This window comes from Pimephales promelas, chromosome 2 (assembly GCF_988280905.1).
Source record: "Pimephales promelas chromosome 2, fPimPro1.hap1.1, whole genome shotgun sequence".
Lineage (NCBI taxonomy): Eukaryota > Metazoa > Chordata > Actinopteri > Cypriniformes > Leuciscidae > Pimephales > Pimephales promelas.
Genome location: NC_142770.1, coordinates 9,341,228 through 9,358,346, shown reverse-complemented (window position 1 = coordinate 9,358,346; position 17,119 = coordinate 9,341,228). Strand labels below are relative to the sequence as shown.

Here is a 17,119-nt window from a genome sequence, read left to right as displayed (position 1 = left end):
GTTCAGGATCCATATTATGAAAGACAACTGTACATCTAGTTTGTAATCCAAATTTCCCTTACTCTGAATATAGATTCCAAATCAAGAATGTGATCAGGATTCAGATTATAATCCATAGTATATACCATGATTCATTCTGGAACCAGATTATGATCTGTTTTGTAATCCAAAATCATTTTGCTATGAATATAGATGGTAAATCCAGATTGTGATCTACATTCTTATTCCAGATTGCAGTCCAAATAATTTTTGCTCATAATTTAGGTTCAGGATCCATATTATAAAGACAACTTTACATCTAGTTTGTAATCCAAATTTCCCATACTCTGAATATAGATTCCAAATCATGAATGTGATCAGGATTCAGATTATAATCCATAGTATAAACCATGATTCATTCTGGAACCAGATTATGATCTGTCTTGTAATCCAAATTCATTTTGCTATGAATATAGATGGTAAATCCAGATTGTGATCTAAATTCTAATTCCAGATTGTGGTCCAATTTAATTTTGCTCATAAATTAGGTTCAGGATCCATATTATGAAAGACAACTGTACATCTAGTTTGTAATCCAAATTTCCCTTACTCTGAATATAGATTCTAAATCAAGAATGTGATCAGGATTCAGATTATAATCCATAGTATAAACCATGATTCATTCTGGAACCAGATTATGATCAGTATTGTAATCCAAATTCATTTTGCTATGAATATAGATGGTAAATCCAGATTGTGGTCCAAATCATTTTTGCTCATAAATTAGGTTCAGGATCCATATTATGAAAGACAACTGTACATCTAGTGTTTGTAATCCAAATTTCCCTTACTCTGAATATAGATCCTAAATCATGAATGTGATCAGGATTCAGATTATAATCCATAGTATAAACCATGATTCATTCTGGAACCAGATTATGATCTGTCTTGTAATCCAAATTCATTTTGCTATGAATATACTGTAGATGGTTAATCCAGATTGTGATCTAAATTCTTATTCCAGATTGTTGTCCAAATAATTGTTGCTCATAAATTAGGTTCAGGATCCATATTATGAAAGACAACTGTACATCTAGTTTGTAATCCAAATTTCCCTTACTCTGAATATAGATCCTAAATCAAGAATGTGATCAAGATTCAGATTATAATCCATAGTATAAACCATGATTCATTCAGGAACCAGATTATGATCTGTATTGTAATCCAAATTCATTTTGCTATGAATATAGATGGTAAATCCAGATTGTGATCTAAATTCTTATTCCAGATTGTGGTCCAAATAATTTTTGCTCATAATTTAGGTTCAGGATCCATATTATGAAAGACAACTGTACATCTAGTGTTTGTAATCCAAATTTCCCTTACTCTGAATATAGATCCTAAATCAAGAATGTGATCAAGATTCAGATTATAATCCATAGTATAAGTCATGATTCATTCTGGAACCAGATTATGATCTGCATTGTAATCCAAATTCATTTTGCTATGGATATAGATGGTAAATCCAGATTGTGATCTAAATTCTTATTCTAGATTGTGGTCCAACTAATTTTTGCTCATAATTTAGGTTCAGGATCCATATTATGAAAGACAACTGTACATCTAGTTTGTAATCCAAATTTCCCTTACCCTGAATATAGATTCCAAATCAAGAATGTGATCAGGATTCAGATTATAATCCATAGTATAAACCATGATTCATTCTAGATCCAGATTATGATCTGTTTTATAATCCAAATTCAATTTGCTATGAATATAGATGGTAAATCCAGATTGTGGTCCAAATAATTTTTGCTCATAATTTAGGTTCAGGATCCATATTATGAAAGACAACTGGACATCTAGTTTGTAATCCAAATTTCCCTTACCCTGAATATAGATCCTAAATCAAGAATTTGATCTGGATTCAGATTATAATCCATAGCATAAACCATGATTCATTCAGGAACCAGATTATGATCTGTATTGTAATCCAAATTCATTTTGCTATGAATATAGATGGTAAATCCAGATTGTGATCTAAATTCTTATTCCAGATTGTGGTCCAAATTATTTTTGCTACACTTCAAATGCCAAGGGGATGGCAGTTTTAGATCCCATCTACTGCTTTTTAAGTCTAGATACTTCCATCTTTACTCCACAGCTGCATAGTTGATACTTTTGGCTAGATCTAGATAGTAGATGTTTTACTACTCTAGTAATCAAGATAATGGATATCTTAATTTTGGACTTGAGGGTGCTCCTATAGGTCTTGATACTGAAACATCCATCAACCTGGAATGGATATTTATTTATGTTTGTACTCTCTCTCTCCAAACTTTAAGAATATAGGATGATTCAGGACATCTTTATACACAGTGACTTTCAGTCAGGGATTGCAATAGCGCTCTACACTCGCTTGGAGAGGATTACGGGGTTTATACACAGATGTGTTTTTGTGTTCAAACAGCGAGACATAGTGCATCTGATCGAAGAGAACAGAACACAGGGGACTCGATGAAAAGGCCAAGGAGAGATCGCTCTGATATTGGTGTAAATAGACCAACAGTATAAAAAAAATAAAGTGCAAATGGGACTTGCTCTATTGGCACGTCTGACCTTGAGCCCTTGGCTGATTATTCGTCAAACACTCAAGCAGTCAATGCAATTCCCTAATCTTCACATCAGCACTGCACATCACAATTCTTCAAATCTCTTTTACTGTCATCTTCTAGCCATGAACTCCTCATGTAACATCCACTCTGAGTTCCAGTGCGGAAACGGGGAATGCATTGATTACCAGCTGACATGTGACGGAATCGCACACTGCAAAGACAGGTCGGATGAAAAGATGCAGTATTGCGGTAAGAATACAATCAGGCAGGATGTTATGTTTGAGCCCTCGGGTTTCATCTCTAAACTGAATGAAGGAATGCTACAGAAGGTCTTTCTGCTCTCCCGTGACTTGGGCTAATAAGACGAGCTTGCAGCAGTCTGGCGAAAACATAATGAGTGCGAGTGATGTGACAGACTGTCTGCTTTCTCTCTCTGTCCTTACATTCTCAGGCAGAGTTTCACATAAAGAAGTTCTTCTTGGATAGTTTTGCTATCCAAACTTGTTATCCATCCATCCATTGATCTTAAATGGTTACATGGTATTTTAAAGTCCTATGCCTAATTTTCAATTTTGTCTTTTTCTAGAAAACCGGAACTGCAGACACGGCTATAAATCATGCTATAACCAGCGGTGTGTGGCCAACTATCACTTCTGTAATGGCGTGAATGATTGCGGGGATAACTCAGATGAAGCTTACTGTAAAAGTGGGTATTTTTTTTCTTCTTCTTACAGATTTAAAACTGAACAGTGTTGGTCTGTCAAGGCATCTTAGTTTTTCAATGTTTCACACAACTAGAGAAATCCAGACACTCCTTGATCAATACACCCTTGAGTCATTGCCTTGTTTGAATATCTAAACATCCATGAAGCTTTAAGGCAAAAACGTCTATAATGCAGACAGTACTAACCACAGATCTCTATACTAGGCGTCAGTGAAGGCCAGTGAAAGTTGTTCTCTTGGCAGCAATGCAGAATGGAAATGGATCACATCCTTTTAAATAGACAAGTCTCTGAACTTCAGATTTTCTGTAAACACGTGTTTTTGAAACATTGTCTGCTTAAATATTATGTAAAGCTACACTGTGTAACTCTTTTAGTTTATTCTTAGCTAAAATCACTTAGTTCTTTCAAAAATATATGTCCTCGTTAATGTATTTTTACTTCGTTCAAGTAATAAAGTGTTCTCCTGAGTGTATAATATGCCGTAAGGGGTTCTAATGCCGGTCCCCTCCATCTTGAATGTACGTTAGCCAAAGAGGGACATACCCGTTAATTCAAGCTTCGCCTTTCGTGTTTATGTTTGAGTTAACACTCATGGACGAGGTCGAACTGGAAGCCATGTTAATCTTGGACTACATTGGCCACCGTAGGAGTTAAAACGAAATCGGAATTGAGAGGAACAGAAACTAATATTCCCTGGATGGTCATATACCTTTTCACCCCTAGATGGGAGTAAAAATCACACAGTGTAGCTTTAAATTTGAAGTATTCTTTAAAATTTGGGATTATGCAAATGTTTAAGGGAAGTTAACCCATAACACTTTATTGAACTGATTTCAATTCAGATCGCTTTGGTTTCGATTCAAGGCTCTGACTTCATTTAAAGTTTTCTTGTGCCTAGCTTCATTCAAAGCTTTTACACCCCAGATAGCAAACTGACATTGAATCAACGTGGAAATATGACATAGAAACAACGTTGATCTGACATTGTTTTGCTCATCGAATTAACGTTGAACCAACGTCAGACGCGTCATTCTTTCAAAACTAACGGAAAATCAACTTGAAATCAACGCGTTGTTTCAACGTTATGAAAGCAAACCAATTTTCGATTATTATTTAGCTTTGAAGAATGCCGCGTCTGACGTTGGTTCAACGTTAATTCGATGAGCAAAATCATCGTTGTTTCAATGTCATGAGAGACGTCGTTTCCACGTTGATTCAATGTCAGTTTGCTGTCTGGGACTTAACCCAAAAATCTTGTGAACTACATTCAGAGCGCTGAAATGAATCAAATTAGAGGTTCTTAAACTATGATGCTTATTGAACTGTGTAACATTATTTCTATTTGACTATTTTGGGGCAATTATCATTAAAGGGGTCATGAACTGGCTTTTTAAATTTTATTATATTGTTGTCTGAGGTAAACTTATGACATTCGCTTGGTTTTTGCATTCAAAAACATCAAAATGAATAAGTAATAGGTTATTTTGTACCCTAGTTTTGAGCCTAGCTCAAAAACGCTCAGTTTTCATGGGCATCTCGCACTGAAGACTTGGAAGTAAACGCCCACTGCTGTGAGTGGATAACAGTTTTGCATATTATAATGAGTTTCAACTCACCCGTCGATTCACTTGGGGGAAATTGTTTTGAAAACGTCCAATGTTGTAAAATAGCAACCGAGGTAGGCCTATGTTATTTAGCTGTGCGTGTAATGCGCGAATCGGTGGGCGGGGCTAAACCGGCCGTGTTGAAGTAGGCGTTGATCTTCTTCTGTGGGGGTGGTATTTTATCCTTTTTGACGTCATAGTTACCCACTTTGAAAAACGAGTCGTTTGCTGAGCTTTTATTGGACTAACAAGGGCGTTTTCAGTTCTGAAACTTACAGGATATTCTTATAATATGACGACCTCTCAGATGTCAATAGCTCAAGGAAAATTTGATTTCTCAGTTCATCACCCCTTTAAATTCAATTAAATAGAGCTTCTACATTTTTTCCCCCTGTGGTTCCAGATTCCTCGTGTTTGTCTTCTGAGCGACGTTGTGCAGATGGTTCCTGTATCCCTTCATCATTCTGGTGTAATCAGATCATCGATTGCCCTGACGCATCGGACGAGAAAATCTGTAGTAAGATTAACATGTGAAGGGGCTAGAGCCAGACCGATATATCGGCCGGCCGATATTAACGGCCGATATTAGGCATTTTCCAAACTATCGGTATCGGCAGTTATAATGGCCGATAAATGAATATTTCAAAAATAAAATAAAAATGGACGAAACACGCTTGAACCATGTCATGAGTGTTGGAGTTGTATAGTTTGTCCACCAGAGGGCACTCTACACCGTCCCTGTTGGCAACAGGGCAACAGTTCTCTTAACTCAAATAAGTTTGACAAAATTTGTGACTATCATGTCCAGTTTTGGTGCTGTTAAATAAGCCGAGAGTGAAGCGGAATTAGCTAGTAATAGATAAGTTAAAATTTTAAAATGCATTATCATATTATTTTAGGTAAAACTCATAAATAACTACAAATAACTGCTGTTAGGGAAATCTGTTAATGTTTTGTTGCGCGTTTCTGAAATAAAAAAATATCGGCCGATATATCGGAATATCGGAAATTAACACCAAAAAAATATCGGTATTGGCCTTCAAAATCCTTTATCGGTCAGGCTCTAGAAGGGGCTAGCCTGTTCGCACTTCAGATGGTGTGTGTTTACGTTTCACTGAGCGTGTGAAACACTCGTCTCATTGCCCACTCTGTGTTTCTAGATAGCACAGACTGCATGGAATACTATAGACTGGGTGCTCGCGCCAGCAAAAGCGAGAGGTTTCTAAGCTGCAATTCCACATCTCTGTGTGTTCATCCCTCTTGGATTTGTGACGGAGCCAATGACTGTGGGGATTACGCAGACGAAATACACTGCCACGGTAGAAATGCATTTGCATTCTCTCTCACTCAATCTGTCTTTTTCTCTTATTTGTTTGTGTTCAAAGTACAAGATAGTCACGTTCAGATTCAGAATGGAAAATAGCATTGGGAACAAAGGGAATTTTTACAAAGTTTGCATTGCGGTGCATTGACGGCTCCTTTTATGATGCTTTGAATCATGGACTTTTTTTTGAGTCATGCCAAATTTTTGACAGAAATATTCTTAGATATTTATGATATATGTAGAGGTCCTACTGAGAATATTTAGTGACTTAATAAGTCCTCGGTTAAATAAACCACAACTCTGGAAGTCAATGAATATGTAGATTTTTTTTTGTGCAGAACTTTACGGGGCTGTCAGATTTTATGAGCAGTGCCATAATATCATAATTAAAAGTTGGAAACTCTGGATTTTCTTTGAAACCTGTAAGTTTTGACATGTCAACGAAAGAATCATGGTGGAAAAAGGTTGCTAACGATCATAACCGAAGTTTAATTGTGAATGTTGACCTTACAGTTCAGTAAATACACAAATACAGTGTGTGTGTGTGTGTATATATATATACATTTGAAACATAAATTACACCATGGCGAACAGTTTCCAAGACAGTTTTAATGTCTTTACACAGCAAAAGAAAAATGTTTTAATAAAAACCAATGCCTTGGGACATAAAAATGCCTGTACACACCCATTTATGATTGCCAGACATCTCTATACACTAGAATGTTCCCTGGAGATCTTGAAAGCTGAAATACGCCACACAAAATATGATTGTTTGCTAGTTGCTATGTATGCTGTAAGTTGCTAGCACTGATTCTCTGGGAATGTTTGCTCAAAAAACGTGTATGTTCTTTGAAAACCTCTTTAAGAGCAAACCTTTTAATAGAAATATGAAGACTGTTCAGCTCTTGACATATGCTGTGGTTTCTCCAGTCAAGGTTGCAGGTTTAAAATGACCTTGATCTACAAATCAGAAACCAACACAAATATAAAACCACAGATAACAAATTGGATGGTTAAAGCTGAGGTCGACATTCAGAGGTCGCACAATTGATTTGTTTACAGCATTGAATCCTTTTCTCGAAGTGCTGGTGTAAGGTAAGAATCACAGATGGTTTTCTACAGGTTTATCTAAACCCCTATCCTCTCCGTTTGGCCTCCTCTCTCAGCTTCTGCAGTCCATACGTGCGAGGACGGCCATTTCGCATGTCCCAGTGGAAACTGCATCTCCAGCGTGTGGTTGTGTGACGGACAGAAAGACTGCGAGGATGGAGCCGATGAATTTCAATGCGGTAAACCCCACCTCTCTACATTTCTCAACTAATCATCACATTTTGCACTCTATATGATTTTATTTATCTTCTAGTCACGGTCAACCATCCAGATTAGAGTGCAAGTGTTGTTTTACTGTATTGATCCACTTGTCAGGGCTAGTATGTGATGAGTGCTAAATGTGGGAGTTTAGCTGCTCGACATTCCTGGCTTTACAGCATTACGGTTGTTTCTTGTCTACTCTATCTTGTTGTTTTAGTTTAAATTCCTGATGAATTACTGTAGATGGCTGATAATCTGGAACCTTTTCATCCCAGTAATTCTGACTTTTCTCATAATTGCATATTTATATTAGTTCCAATTATGTTTTGACTTTATATCCCACAATCTGAATGTAAATCCCGCAATGTGGCTTTATTTTTCGTAATCTCTGATTCTGTTCTTTTACACTGTGTAACTCTTTTAGTTTATTCTTAGCTAAAAACACTTAGTTCTTTCAAAAATATATGTGCTCGTTAATGTATATTTACTTCGTTCAAGTAATAAAGTGTTCTCGTGAGTGTATAATATGCCGTAAGGGGTTCTAATGTCGGTCGCCATGTTGCCCCTCCATCTTGAATGTACGTTAGCCAAAGAGGGACATAACCGTTAATTCAAGCTTCGCCTTTCGCGTTTACGTTTAAATGAGCACTCATGGATGAGGTCGAACTGGAAGCCATGTTAATCTTGGACTACATTGGCCACCGTAGGAGTTAAAACGAAATCGGAATTGAGAGGAACAGAAACTAATATTCACTGGATGGTCATATACCTTTTCACAGCTAGATGGGGGTAAAAATCACACAGTGTAGCTTTAAAGGATAACATATACAGGCCTACACATACTCTTAGGTCTAAAACAGTTTTGATAGTTGTTAATAGGATTGTTATTAGGCATTATTTGAGAGAGAGATTTAAGTATTGTATTACACGAGTAGCTCTCGGCCACTTTCATTTTTAAAAAGTAGCTCTCAAATGAAAAAAGATTGGAGACCACTATCTCAAAATGACCTATTTTAGGTAATTATCATTGAAGGCGTCCTGAACTGGCTTTTTAAATTTTATTATATTGTTGTCTGAGGTCAACTTATGACGTTCGCTTGGTTTTTGCATTCAGAAACATCAAAAGTCCCTCCCCTTCCGGTCGACCACCATGGGACCTTATTTCTGAAAAATATCGAATGGTAGTCAATGGCGAGAGACAACAAATATTTTGATCTCGTTCGAATTGCGCCCTGAGTTACACATATGATGTTTGTCAATTTAAAAGATACATTTTAAAGTAAAGAAAGTCGCAGTTTGATGTAAAACCGGTGAGGTATAAGACTGTGAAAATACGTAATTACAAAGACTACAAACCCCAAAGGCGCACATTTTCTCCCAATGAATGAAGCTAACTTTACTGAAGCTAACGTCTGTCATTGTTTCTATAGTCTTACGTTATAATCGTAACGCCGTCATGCCTCAGTGTTTTGTACCAGACTGCACACACGCGAGCAGCGGATCTCGCTCGTTGTTTCGCTTCCTGAGCGATTTTCACATAAAACTAAATGTTACTCTTCTGTTTATGACAAACTGCGACGTTTTTGACTTTCGAAATGATCTTTTAAATTGACAAACATCATATGTGTAATTCAGGGCGCAGTTCAGACGGAATAAAAAGATAAGTTGTCTCTCGCCATTGACTAGTCTACCATACATATTTTTTTCCGAAGTAAGGTCCCATGAGCCGGAAGCGGAGGGGTGGGACTTAGGCTCTCGATAAGTAATAGACTATTTTGTACCCTAGTTTTGAGCCTAGCTCAAAAACGCTCGGTTTTTATGGGCGTCTCGCACTGAAGACTTGGAAGTGAACGCCCACTGCTGTGAGTGGATAGCAGTTTTGCATATTAATGAGTTTCAACTCACCCGTCGATTCACTTGGGGGAAATTGTTTTTAAAACGTCCAATGTTGTAAAATAGCTATCGGAATGATTCGCCCAGACATGTTCGACCCAGAGTCTGAGGCTGGTGTCAATAAAAGCTTTTATTGGATTAACAAGGACATTTTCAGTTCTGAAACTTACTAACAATAAATTTGACTTACAATTATAGTGTGAAATACTAAAGTCTCTATGTTATTCTTCATAAATCTTGGTAAAAAATAATTTGACTCACTTTCTGTCAGTTTTGAAGTTCACACTTTGTTCTTTGGGAGACAAACTTGTATAACTTTAGGTGAAGGATTATTCCATCCAGACCTTGCTGTAATATATTGTATAAAATATTAATCGTAGACATCCATGTTTCTCTCCATCTCAAACTTGATTATGTACCTCCACAGTGAGCAGAACTTTAAGATGGGAAGTTCTGGGAAGTTCTTCTTTCCTGCTGCGACCAATCATTGCTTTGCTTCTGTCCCGACCCCATGGCAGGAATCCATTTTGTTCCGCTTCAAAGCATTGTCTTCTGAACAAGAACTCTGATCTGCGAGTGAAGCTCCCGTGTAGCCAGAGCAACTCTGGACCACGCAGCGCCCTCACAGTCATTGACCCAAAAATCAGAAGTAATACAGATTTATTTCCGTGTCCTTGATCTTGACCAATGCGCCAGCGCTTTTTCACCTTTTATTTTATTTTCGAGACTTCCCCTACAGCTGCTTTTTGAAAAATCGCCCTCATTTACCTACTCATCCTCTCCAGTTTTATTGTCTTCAGCCTTTTGGTGTCACACCTTTCTCTTTCTGACCTTGGTCTCTGTTTCAGCCCCTGGTGGCTTTGCCCAGATATCACAAAATCGATGGCAAACACAAAAGCAAACAAACTTTCAGACTGCTGAGAGAGGCATATTTGCTCGCACCTTTCGTGGCTTGCGTGCGTATGCAAGCGGACAATTACTTTAAAAGTGCTTGCTAGCAGGATCGTCTTCCAAAGTTGAATCTCTAATCTCAACAAGGGCAAAGCGAGCTTTTAGAGGCCACCTACAATTTGGCGTTCACAGGCAAACGTATAACTATTGAAACTATTTACAGATTACAGATCCTTTCTCTTCGGAAAAGAGCAGTGTGGACATTTCCAAGATATCATATTTTGTGTTGAAACTTAAGAAACGATGACAGAATTGTAATTTTGGTTTGTACTGTTTCTTTAACCCTCTAGTGCTGTTCGTGTGGCGGTCAAAATTTACGATTTTTTTCTTTTTAACTTTCAGTGAAATAAATGTACTATATTTTAGTTCGATAATATTTTTTATTTATTATTTTTGGGGGATTTTAAGGTACTAAATTATATTTTTGCTGCATTTATAATCCATTTATTCACTTTTTGAGCATAGACCTTAACTTAAACTCTCATAAATCTTGAATGCTATGGAGCACATACTTAAGTTTGATCTCTTTTCAAAGACGACACTTGGCCAATTATTGCTGAAGTGAAAAAAAAAGTTTTAAAAAGTAACAGAATTGTATGTTTATTGTTATGAAAAATGCACATAAATACTAATTTTTTTTATGAAAATATATTTTCAAAAAAACTTTAAAACTGCAAGGAAATCAAAGCCAGAAATCTAAACAAGTTGTGTTCCAAATTTGATCTTGATATCTCTTGATATATATATATATATTATTTTTTTTTCTGGACCATTTAACCTTTTCGAATCGTGTCCATGATTATTTATAGGGCTGTCAAACGATTGATCGCGATTAATCGCATCCAAAATAAAAGTTTGTGTTTACATAATATATGTGGGTGGACTAATTATTTTGTATATATATATATAAATACACACACATGCATGTCTATTTAAGAAAAAAATATTATTTATATTTAAAATATTGATATTTATATGTAATATAAATTATATATAAATATATACACAGGATATACATGAAAATTCTTAAATATATATAAATTCTTAAATATATTCTTAAATATATACAAGCATGTGTGTGTATTTATATATATAATAATTATACACAGTGCATATATATTATCCACATACACAAACTTTTATTTTGGATGCGATAAATCGCGATTAATCGTTTGACAGCCCTAATTATTTATTGTGTGCGTGTGTGTGTTCACGTAGCAAGTGCCAAAACCTTTACCAAGTTTCGTAACTTTCGTAACGTACACTTTTTACCTATAGATTCGTCGTGCCTTTGGAATCAGTTCGCCTGCTCGAAAAACAAGTGCATCGCCAAGCAATGGCTCTGTGACGGGGAGGACGACTGTGGTGATGGATTGGACGAAAGCGAGGAAATTTGCGGTAACTCTGAAGCACGAATTTGCATTTAGGCCACACAATGAAAGACTTCCTCTGAGAGGAAGGATATAAATCAACATGAAAGAGGCAGAAAGAAAAATTGGCCTGTGGTTTCATCATAGTTACGAATTTATGGCCAAGCTGTGCTCCTAACAAATGGGCTCAGGTTCCACAAAGGTCAAACACAAGCACATTGTTAAAAAAGTTGAAGACAATGCTTAACCCTTTTTTATTTTTTCCTGTTTTTAAAATACATGAATATTCATTAATGACATTGAGATTCTCTCTTACTGATTCTCTCTCTCGACAGGCTCTGCAACATGCGCCCCTGGCTTGTTCAGTTGCCCAGGATCGTATGCTTGTGTATCTAGGAACTGGTTATGCGACGGGGAGAGAGATTGTCCTGATGGCAGCGATGAGCTAGCGGTAGCTGGCTGTGGTAATTTCAACCATATTTCCTCCCACAAAACCAGCAACTTCCTTGTACATTTCCTGTGTTCACCCCAAACCGCATTGTAGGAACAAAATGGCTCCCTCGGCAAAGGAGAAGTGCTCGCTAACACAGATTTAGACAGATTTGTGAACAATATTTTAGAGAAGTAGGCTTGTTTTATATATATATATATATATATATATATACATTTAATTTTATATCATATGTTTTCATTATTTTACCTTAAATGTAAAAAGTAGGGCTGTCAAACGATTACGATTAATCGCATCCAAAATAAAAGTTTGTGTTTACATAATATTTGTGGGTCCACTGTGTATAATTATTTTATATATATATAAATACACACACATGCATGTATATTTAAGAAAAAATATTATTTATATATAAAATATTTATATTTATATATAATATAAATTAAATATAAATCTATATACAGTATATACATGAAAATATTTCTTAAATATATACAAGCATGTGTGTGTATTTATATATATATATATATATATATATATATATAAAATAATTATACACAGTGGACCCACATATATATTATGTAAACACAAACTTTTATTTTGGATGCAATTAATCGCGATTAATCGTTTGACATCCCCTAGTAAAAAGATAATAGTAATAGAAATCTAGGTTTATATATATATATATATTTTTTTTTATTTTTTTTTATTTTTTATTTTATTTTAGGTCATACATTGTTTTAATTGTTTTACTACATATCTTAAATGTAAAAAAAGCGATCCAGGAATTTATTTATTATCTATCATCTATTTACATGATACATTATTTTCATTATTATTTTTTTTTCTTAAATGTAGAAGAAAAGTTATCTAGGCATCTTTTCTATTCAATTATATTCTATTATGTTCTATTTTATCCTATCCTGTCCTGTTCAATGCACACTAATTAACACCACTGTTGGATTTTAATGTGTCAGATTGTGCCGATATGTCTTTTATTTGCTGTCCCCGAGGTTTCCGACTCACAACCAAAATAATTGGGGACTTTAGACAAGTCGCAGGTGTCTATTACACCATTTTATTCTAACACATAACTAACTTCCGGTTTGTTCCTATTCCTATCTTTAATAAGCTCCAATCAACACATGCACTGAAAGCACATTCCAGTGTCGGAACCAGAACTGCGTCCCGCGGCGTTTCGTGTGTGACCATGACGACGACTGCGGAGACGGTTCTGACGAGTCTCTCGAATGCGGTAAGCGGCTCGTGTTTCTCCATTCATTAGTTTCTGCTGAAAATGACCATCCCTTTGCGTCCTGTTTAATGTGCTGTAATTATGCTGGCACAACATTAATTGGACGTTCGGAACGCATGCACTTAGTGTGCCAAACCTCAGATCTAAGAATAAACATGCTAACTCGCAATAATTAACTGAAATATATCTGTTCATTTATTTGTATATATTTTTATCCACATTTATCCACAGTTATCCACATTTATATATATTTTAGTTGTTAGCTGAACAGGTTTGTGAAATTCATCTTCAATCTAACAAAGAGAGACAATAGAAAACTATATTTTTACATAAAATGTGTTTTATAACTGTAATAGTATTTTTTCAGCGTGATCAGCGTAAATTAAAGCGAATTGAACAAATTCTGATGTATTAAATACAATAGTTTTATCTCATTTAGTGATTACATGGTTATCATTTAAATAATGGTAAATTGCAACTTTTATGTGGTCTTAAAAATCGGCTTTATGTACCTATGTGCAATGCAGGGTCAATTTAAAAATATATATATATATATATATATATATATATATATAATTATTTTTTAAGTCAGTTTAATGTAATTTGAATTGAAATGACTTACAAATCCAAGTTGATTATAATAATTTAAGGCGGCAACTTTTTTTTACAGTGTTGCCTTCCTGTCATACTCTTTCTCTCCAGAGTACCGTTTGTGCAAAGAGGAGGAGTTCCGCTGCGCAGACGGGCGGTGTTTACTGAGAGCTCAATGGGAATGTGACGGCTTCCCCGACTGTCTGGACCAATCAGACGAGCTGCCACTCAACCCAAAGTGTTCCGCTGCAGGCGAGTCCCTCTCATATGTCACGCACCCCGTTTGATTGACAGGATCCAGGGTTCCGTCCCATATGGGATTTGTCAGAACACTTGGTCCTCCCCGCTTGCGGCTTGTACCCATGCCAGTACCACCTGAGGTGGGCAGAGAGGTGCTGATGAAACTGCTGCGCCCCGGTTCTTCAGTGTTTTGGTTTCAGGGCAAACATATGCCATTCATGTAAACAGATGCCATTACTATTCCCAGCCAAGCTCATTAACACACATTTTATGTTTATGTTTCTGAGGGGAAATTCAATTCAGATGTTTACAACATCCAGCAACATTCTAGCAAGTGCATAACAACGCTAAAAAACACCTAGCAACCGCATAGTAACTCTAAGTAAAACATTATCTGTAAAAACAGTATATGATCTATAAGTTTTGACCGCTTAGATTTGCATTGCTTTACAGGATACGACTAATTTAACTGATTTAAGTTGGCATGACTTACAAATCTAAGTTGATTCGACTTAAAAATTTAAGTCAGCAACCTTTTTACCCAGAACACACCGTTCTTTGTCATCTGATGGTTTTGTCCATTTCTGTGTCCCTTTTTTCTCTCTCGCTGCTCCGTTTTAGAAAGTTTGTGCAACGGTTCGGTTTTCATGTGCGCAAACGGCCGCTGCGTTCCACTGGGGAGCGTGTGTAATCAGCATGACGACTGCGGGGACCGATCGGACGAGAGGAACTGCCACGTTAATGAGTGTTTAAACCGTAAAGTCAGCGGCTGTTCCCAGGACTGTCAAGACCTACCCGTGGGATACAAGGTGTGTGAGAGAGCACATTTTTCATGCTCTACGAGGTTTTTCTTCCCACAAATTAAGCGTCTGGTTCAACTTGAGGTCCGTTCCGCACAAAAAAAAAAGAGATGAAACGTCGACCTACGGATCCGAAGGAATGTTTTTGTTTTTCCAGTAAATCTTCGGTAAACCTCATTAGCAGGATTTAGCGGCTACGACAATATTGAAAAGGTCTGCACAAACAAATCATTTAAAGCAATAATATACTCTTTTTTTTTTTACATTCCACAGAGGTTTAATAGTATTTGGCACCAAATCCGTGGAAATCCCATTTCAAGTCATTTCACAACTTTTATCCGTTGAATGTATAAACTCGTGGATGCTAGATATTTAGAGCTTGAGAAAATCAGTTGATTTAGTGAACAGAAGAAGAATGACATGTAAGGCACAGGGTTTTTTTTTTTTTTTTGTTTTTTGTGGGAGTGTACACACACACACACACACACACACACAGCGAGTGGCAGATCGCACAGCCTCGTTTGGCAGACGTCTCGGAATACAGGCATAGTCCTTTGACAGCCTCGCTGATTTTAGAAACAGGCAGTCAAGGGCACTGCGGCTCCAAACAAACAATAATTGAGTTTTTCTTGCTTATTTTAACTTATTGTTGCAAGAAAATTGATATAAAAAGCATAGCTGTAATGAAGGACTAATGACTAAGCTAATGATCTAGAAATGTTTCAAACATCGTTTTGTTTCACTGCTCACTTCCTGTTCATAAATTTCTGCGAATCTCAAGAAAATTTGCCATGGTGGTATTTTACTCATAAAATATGATACATTTTTCATTTAAATAGAATAAATATATATATATATATATATATATAATTATAATAATTAAGTTAAATATATATAATAATTATGATAAAATGTAAATATATATAATAATTATGATAAAATATAAATATAATAATTAAGTTAAATATATATACTTTGTATAATAATTATGATAATATATATATATATATATATATATATATATATATATAATAAAAAAGTTAAGTATAATAATTTAAATACAGTTATGTGTGTGCATGTGTGTGTCTAATAAATATAATGCATTTCGCATTATATGACAATTTTCCATTGCAAATAATAATAATAATAATAATAACTATTAGACTAACAATAATTAAATATTAATTATAATAATATTTTATTTATGTAATATAAAACAGTTTATTGTTTAGTTATTTTTTATTTTATTTCTAATAATAATTTGCATTTATTTTATAAGAAATTTGATGTAATTCGATTTGTGTTATTATTTATGTATTTATTTATTTATTAAATATAATCCAACAATATTTGTTTGTGAGACTTGCAAAGAAATATTGGCCTTGCACTTATTTATTTCATTTTACTTAATTATTTATAATAATAAAATGTATTATTATTATATAATAATTTATAATGTATATAAAAATAATACTATATATATATATATATATATATATATATATATAAAATAATTATTATTGTTACATAATAATTTATAATGTATATACAGTAAAATCAATACTATAAATAGATTATATTTGATATATATATATATATATAAATAATTTTTTTAGTGACAGATCTTTTTTGTAAGAATCATCCACAAGTATGTTTTTTTTTTTTTTCTTTCTCTAGTGTACATGCTGGCCTGGGTTTCGTCTGAAAAACGACGGCAGGACTTGCATCGACGTGGATGAATGTTCCGAGAAGTTTCCCTGCAGTCACCAGTGCATTAACACCTACGGATCTTTTCACTGCCTGTGTGCCGATGGGTACCAGCGTCCTGCCAGTAACCCACACAGCTGCAGGTCTCTCTCAGGTACGTCTTCTCCATTCTGCAGCACAGGTGTGAATTAGCTCCCGTGGACCCTCACAAAGATTTTACTGTCATATCTGCACAGAAACACACATACTGAGCCTTGTTGCGACTTATATTTAGAGGAAAGCAACAGGAGGTTGAAGACAATT

The 17,119-nt window shown here is 35.4% G+C and overlaps 1 protein-coding gene across 2 annotated transcripts in view; it reads left to right on the top strand.

Moving 5' to 3' along the window:
- Positions 1-17,119, top strand: part of lrp1ba (low density lipoprotein receptor-related protein 1Ba) — a 260,042-nt gene that overhangs the window by 174,790 nt on the left and 68,133 nt on the right. For both annotated transcript variants that reach the window (XM_039682989.2, XM_039682988.2), the window contains exons 46-56: positions 2,715-2,843; positions 3,181-3,300; positions 5,327-5,440; positions 6,084-6,242; positions 7,414-7,536; positions 11,681-11,800; positions 12,108-12,236; positions 13,356-13,478; positions 14,181-14,321; positions 14,931-15,118; positions 16,787-16,970. In XM_039682989.2, coding sequence (XP_039538923.2) covers positions 2,715-2,843; positions 3,181-3,300; positions 5,327-5,440; positions 6,084-6,242; positions 7,414-7,536; positions 11,681-11,800; positions 12,108-12,236; positions 13,356-13,478; positions 14,181-14,321; positions 14,931-15,118; positions 16,787-16,970 — 1,530 coding nt within the window. The remainder of the gene's footprint in view (positions 1-2,714; positions 2,844-3,180; positions 3,301-5,326; positions 5,441-6,083; positions 6,243-7,413; positions 7,537-11,680; positions 11,801-12,107; positions 12,237-13,355; positions 13,479-14,180; positions 14,322-14,930; positions 15,119-16,786; positions 16,971-17,119) is intronic.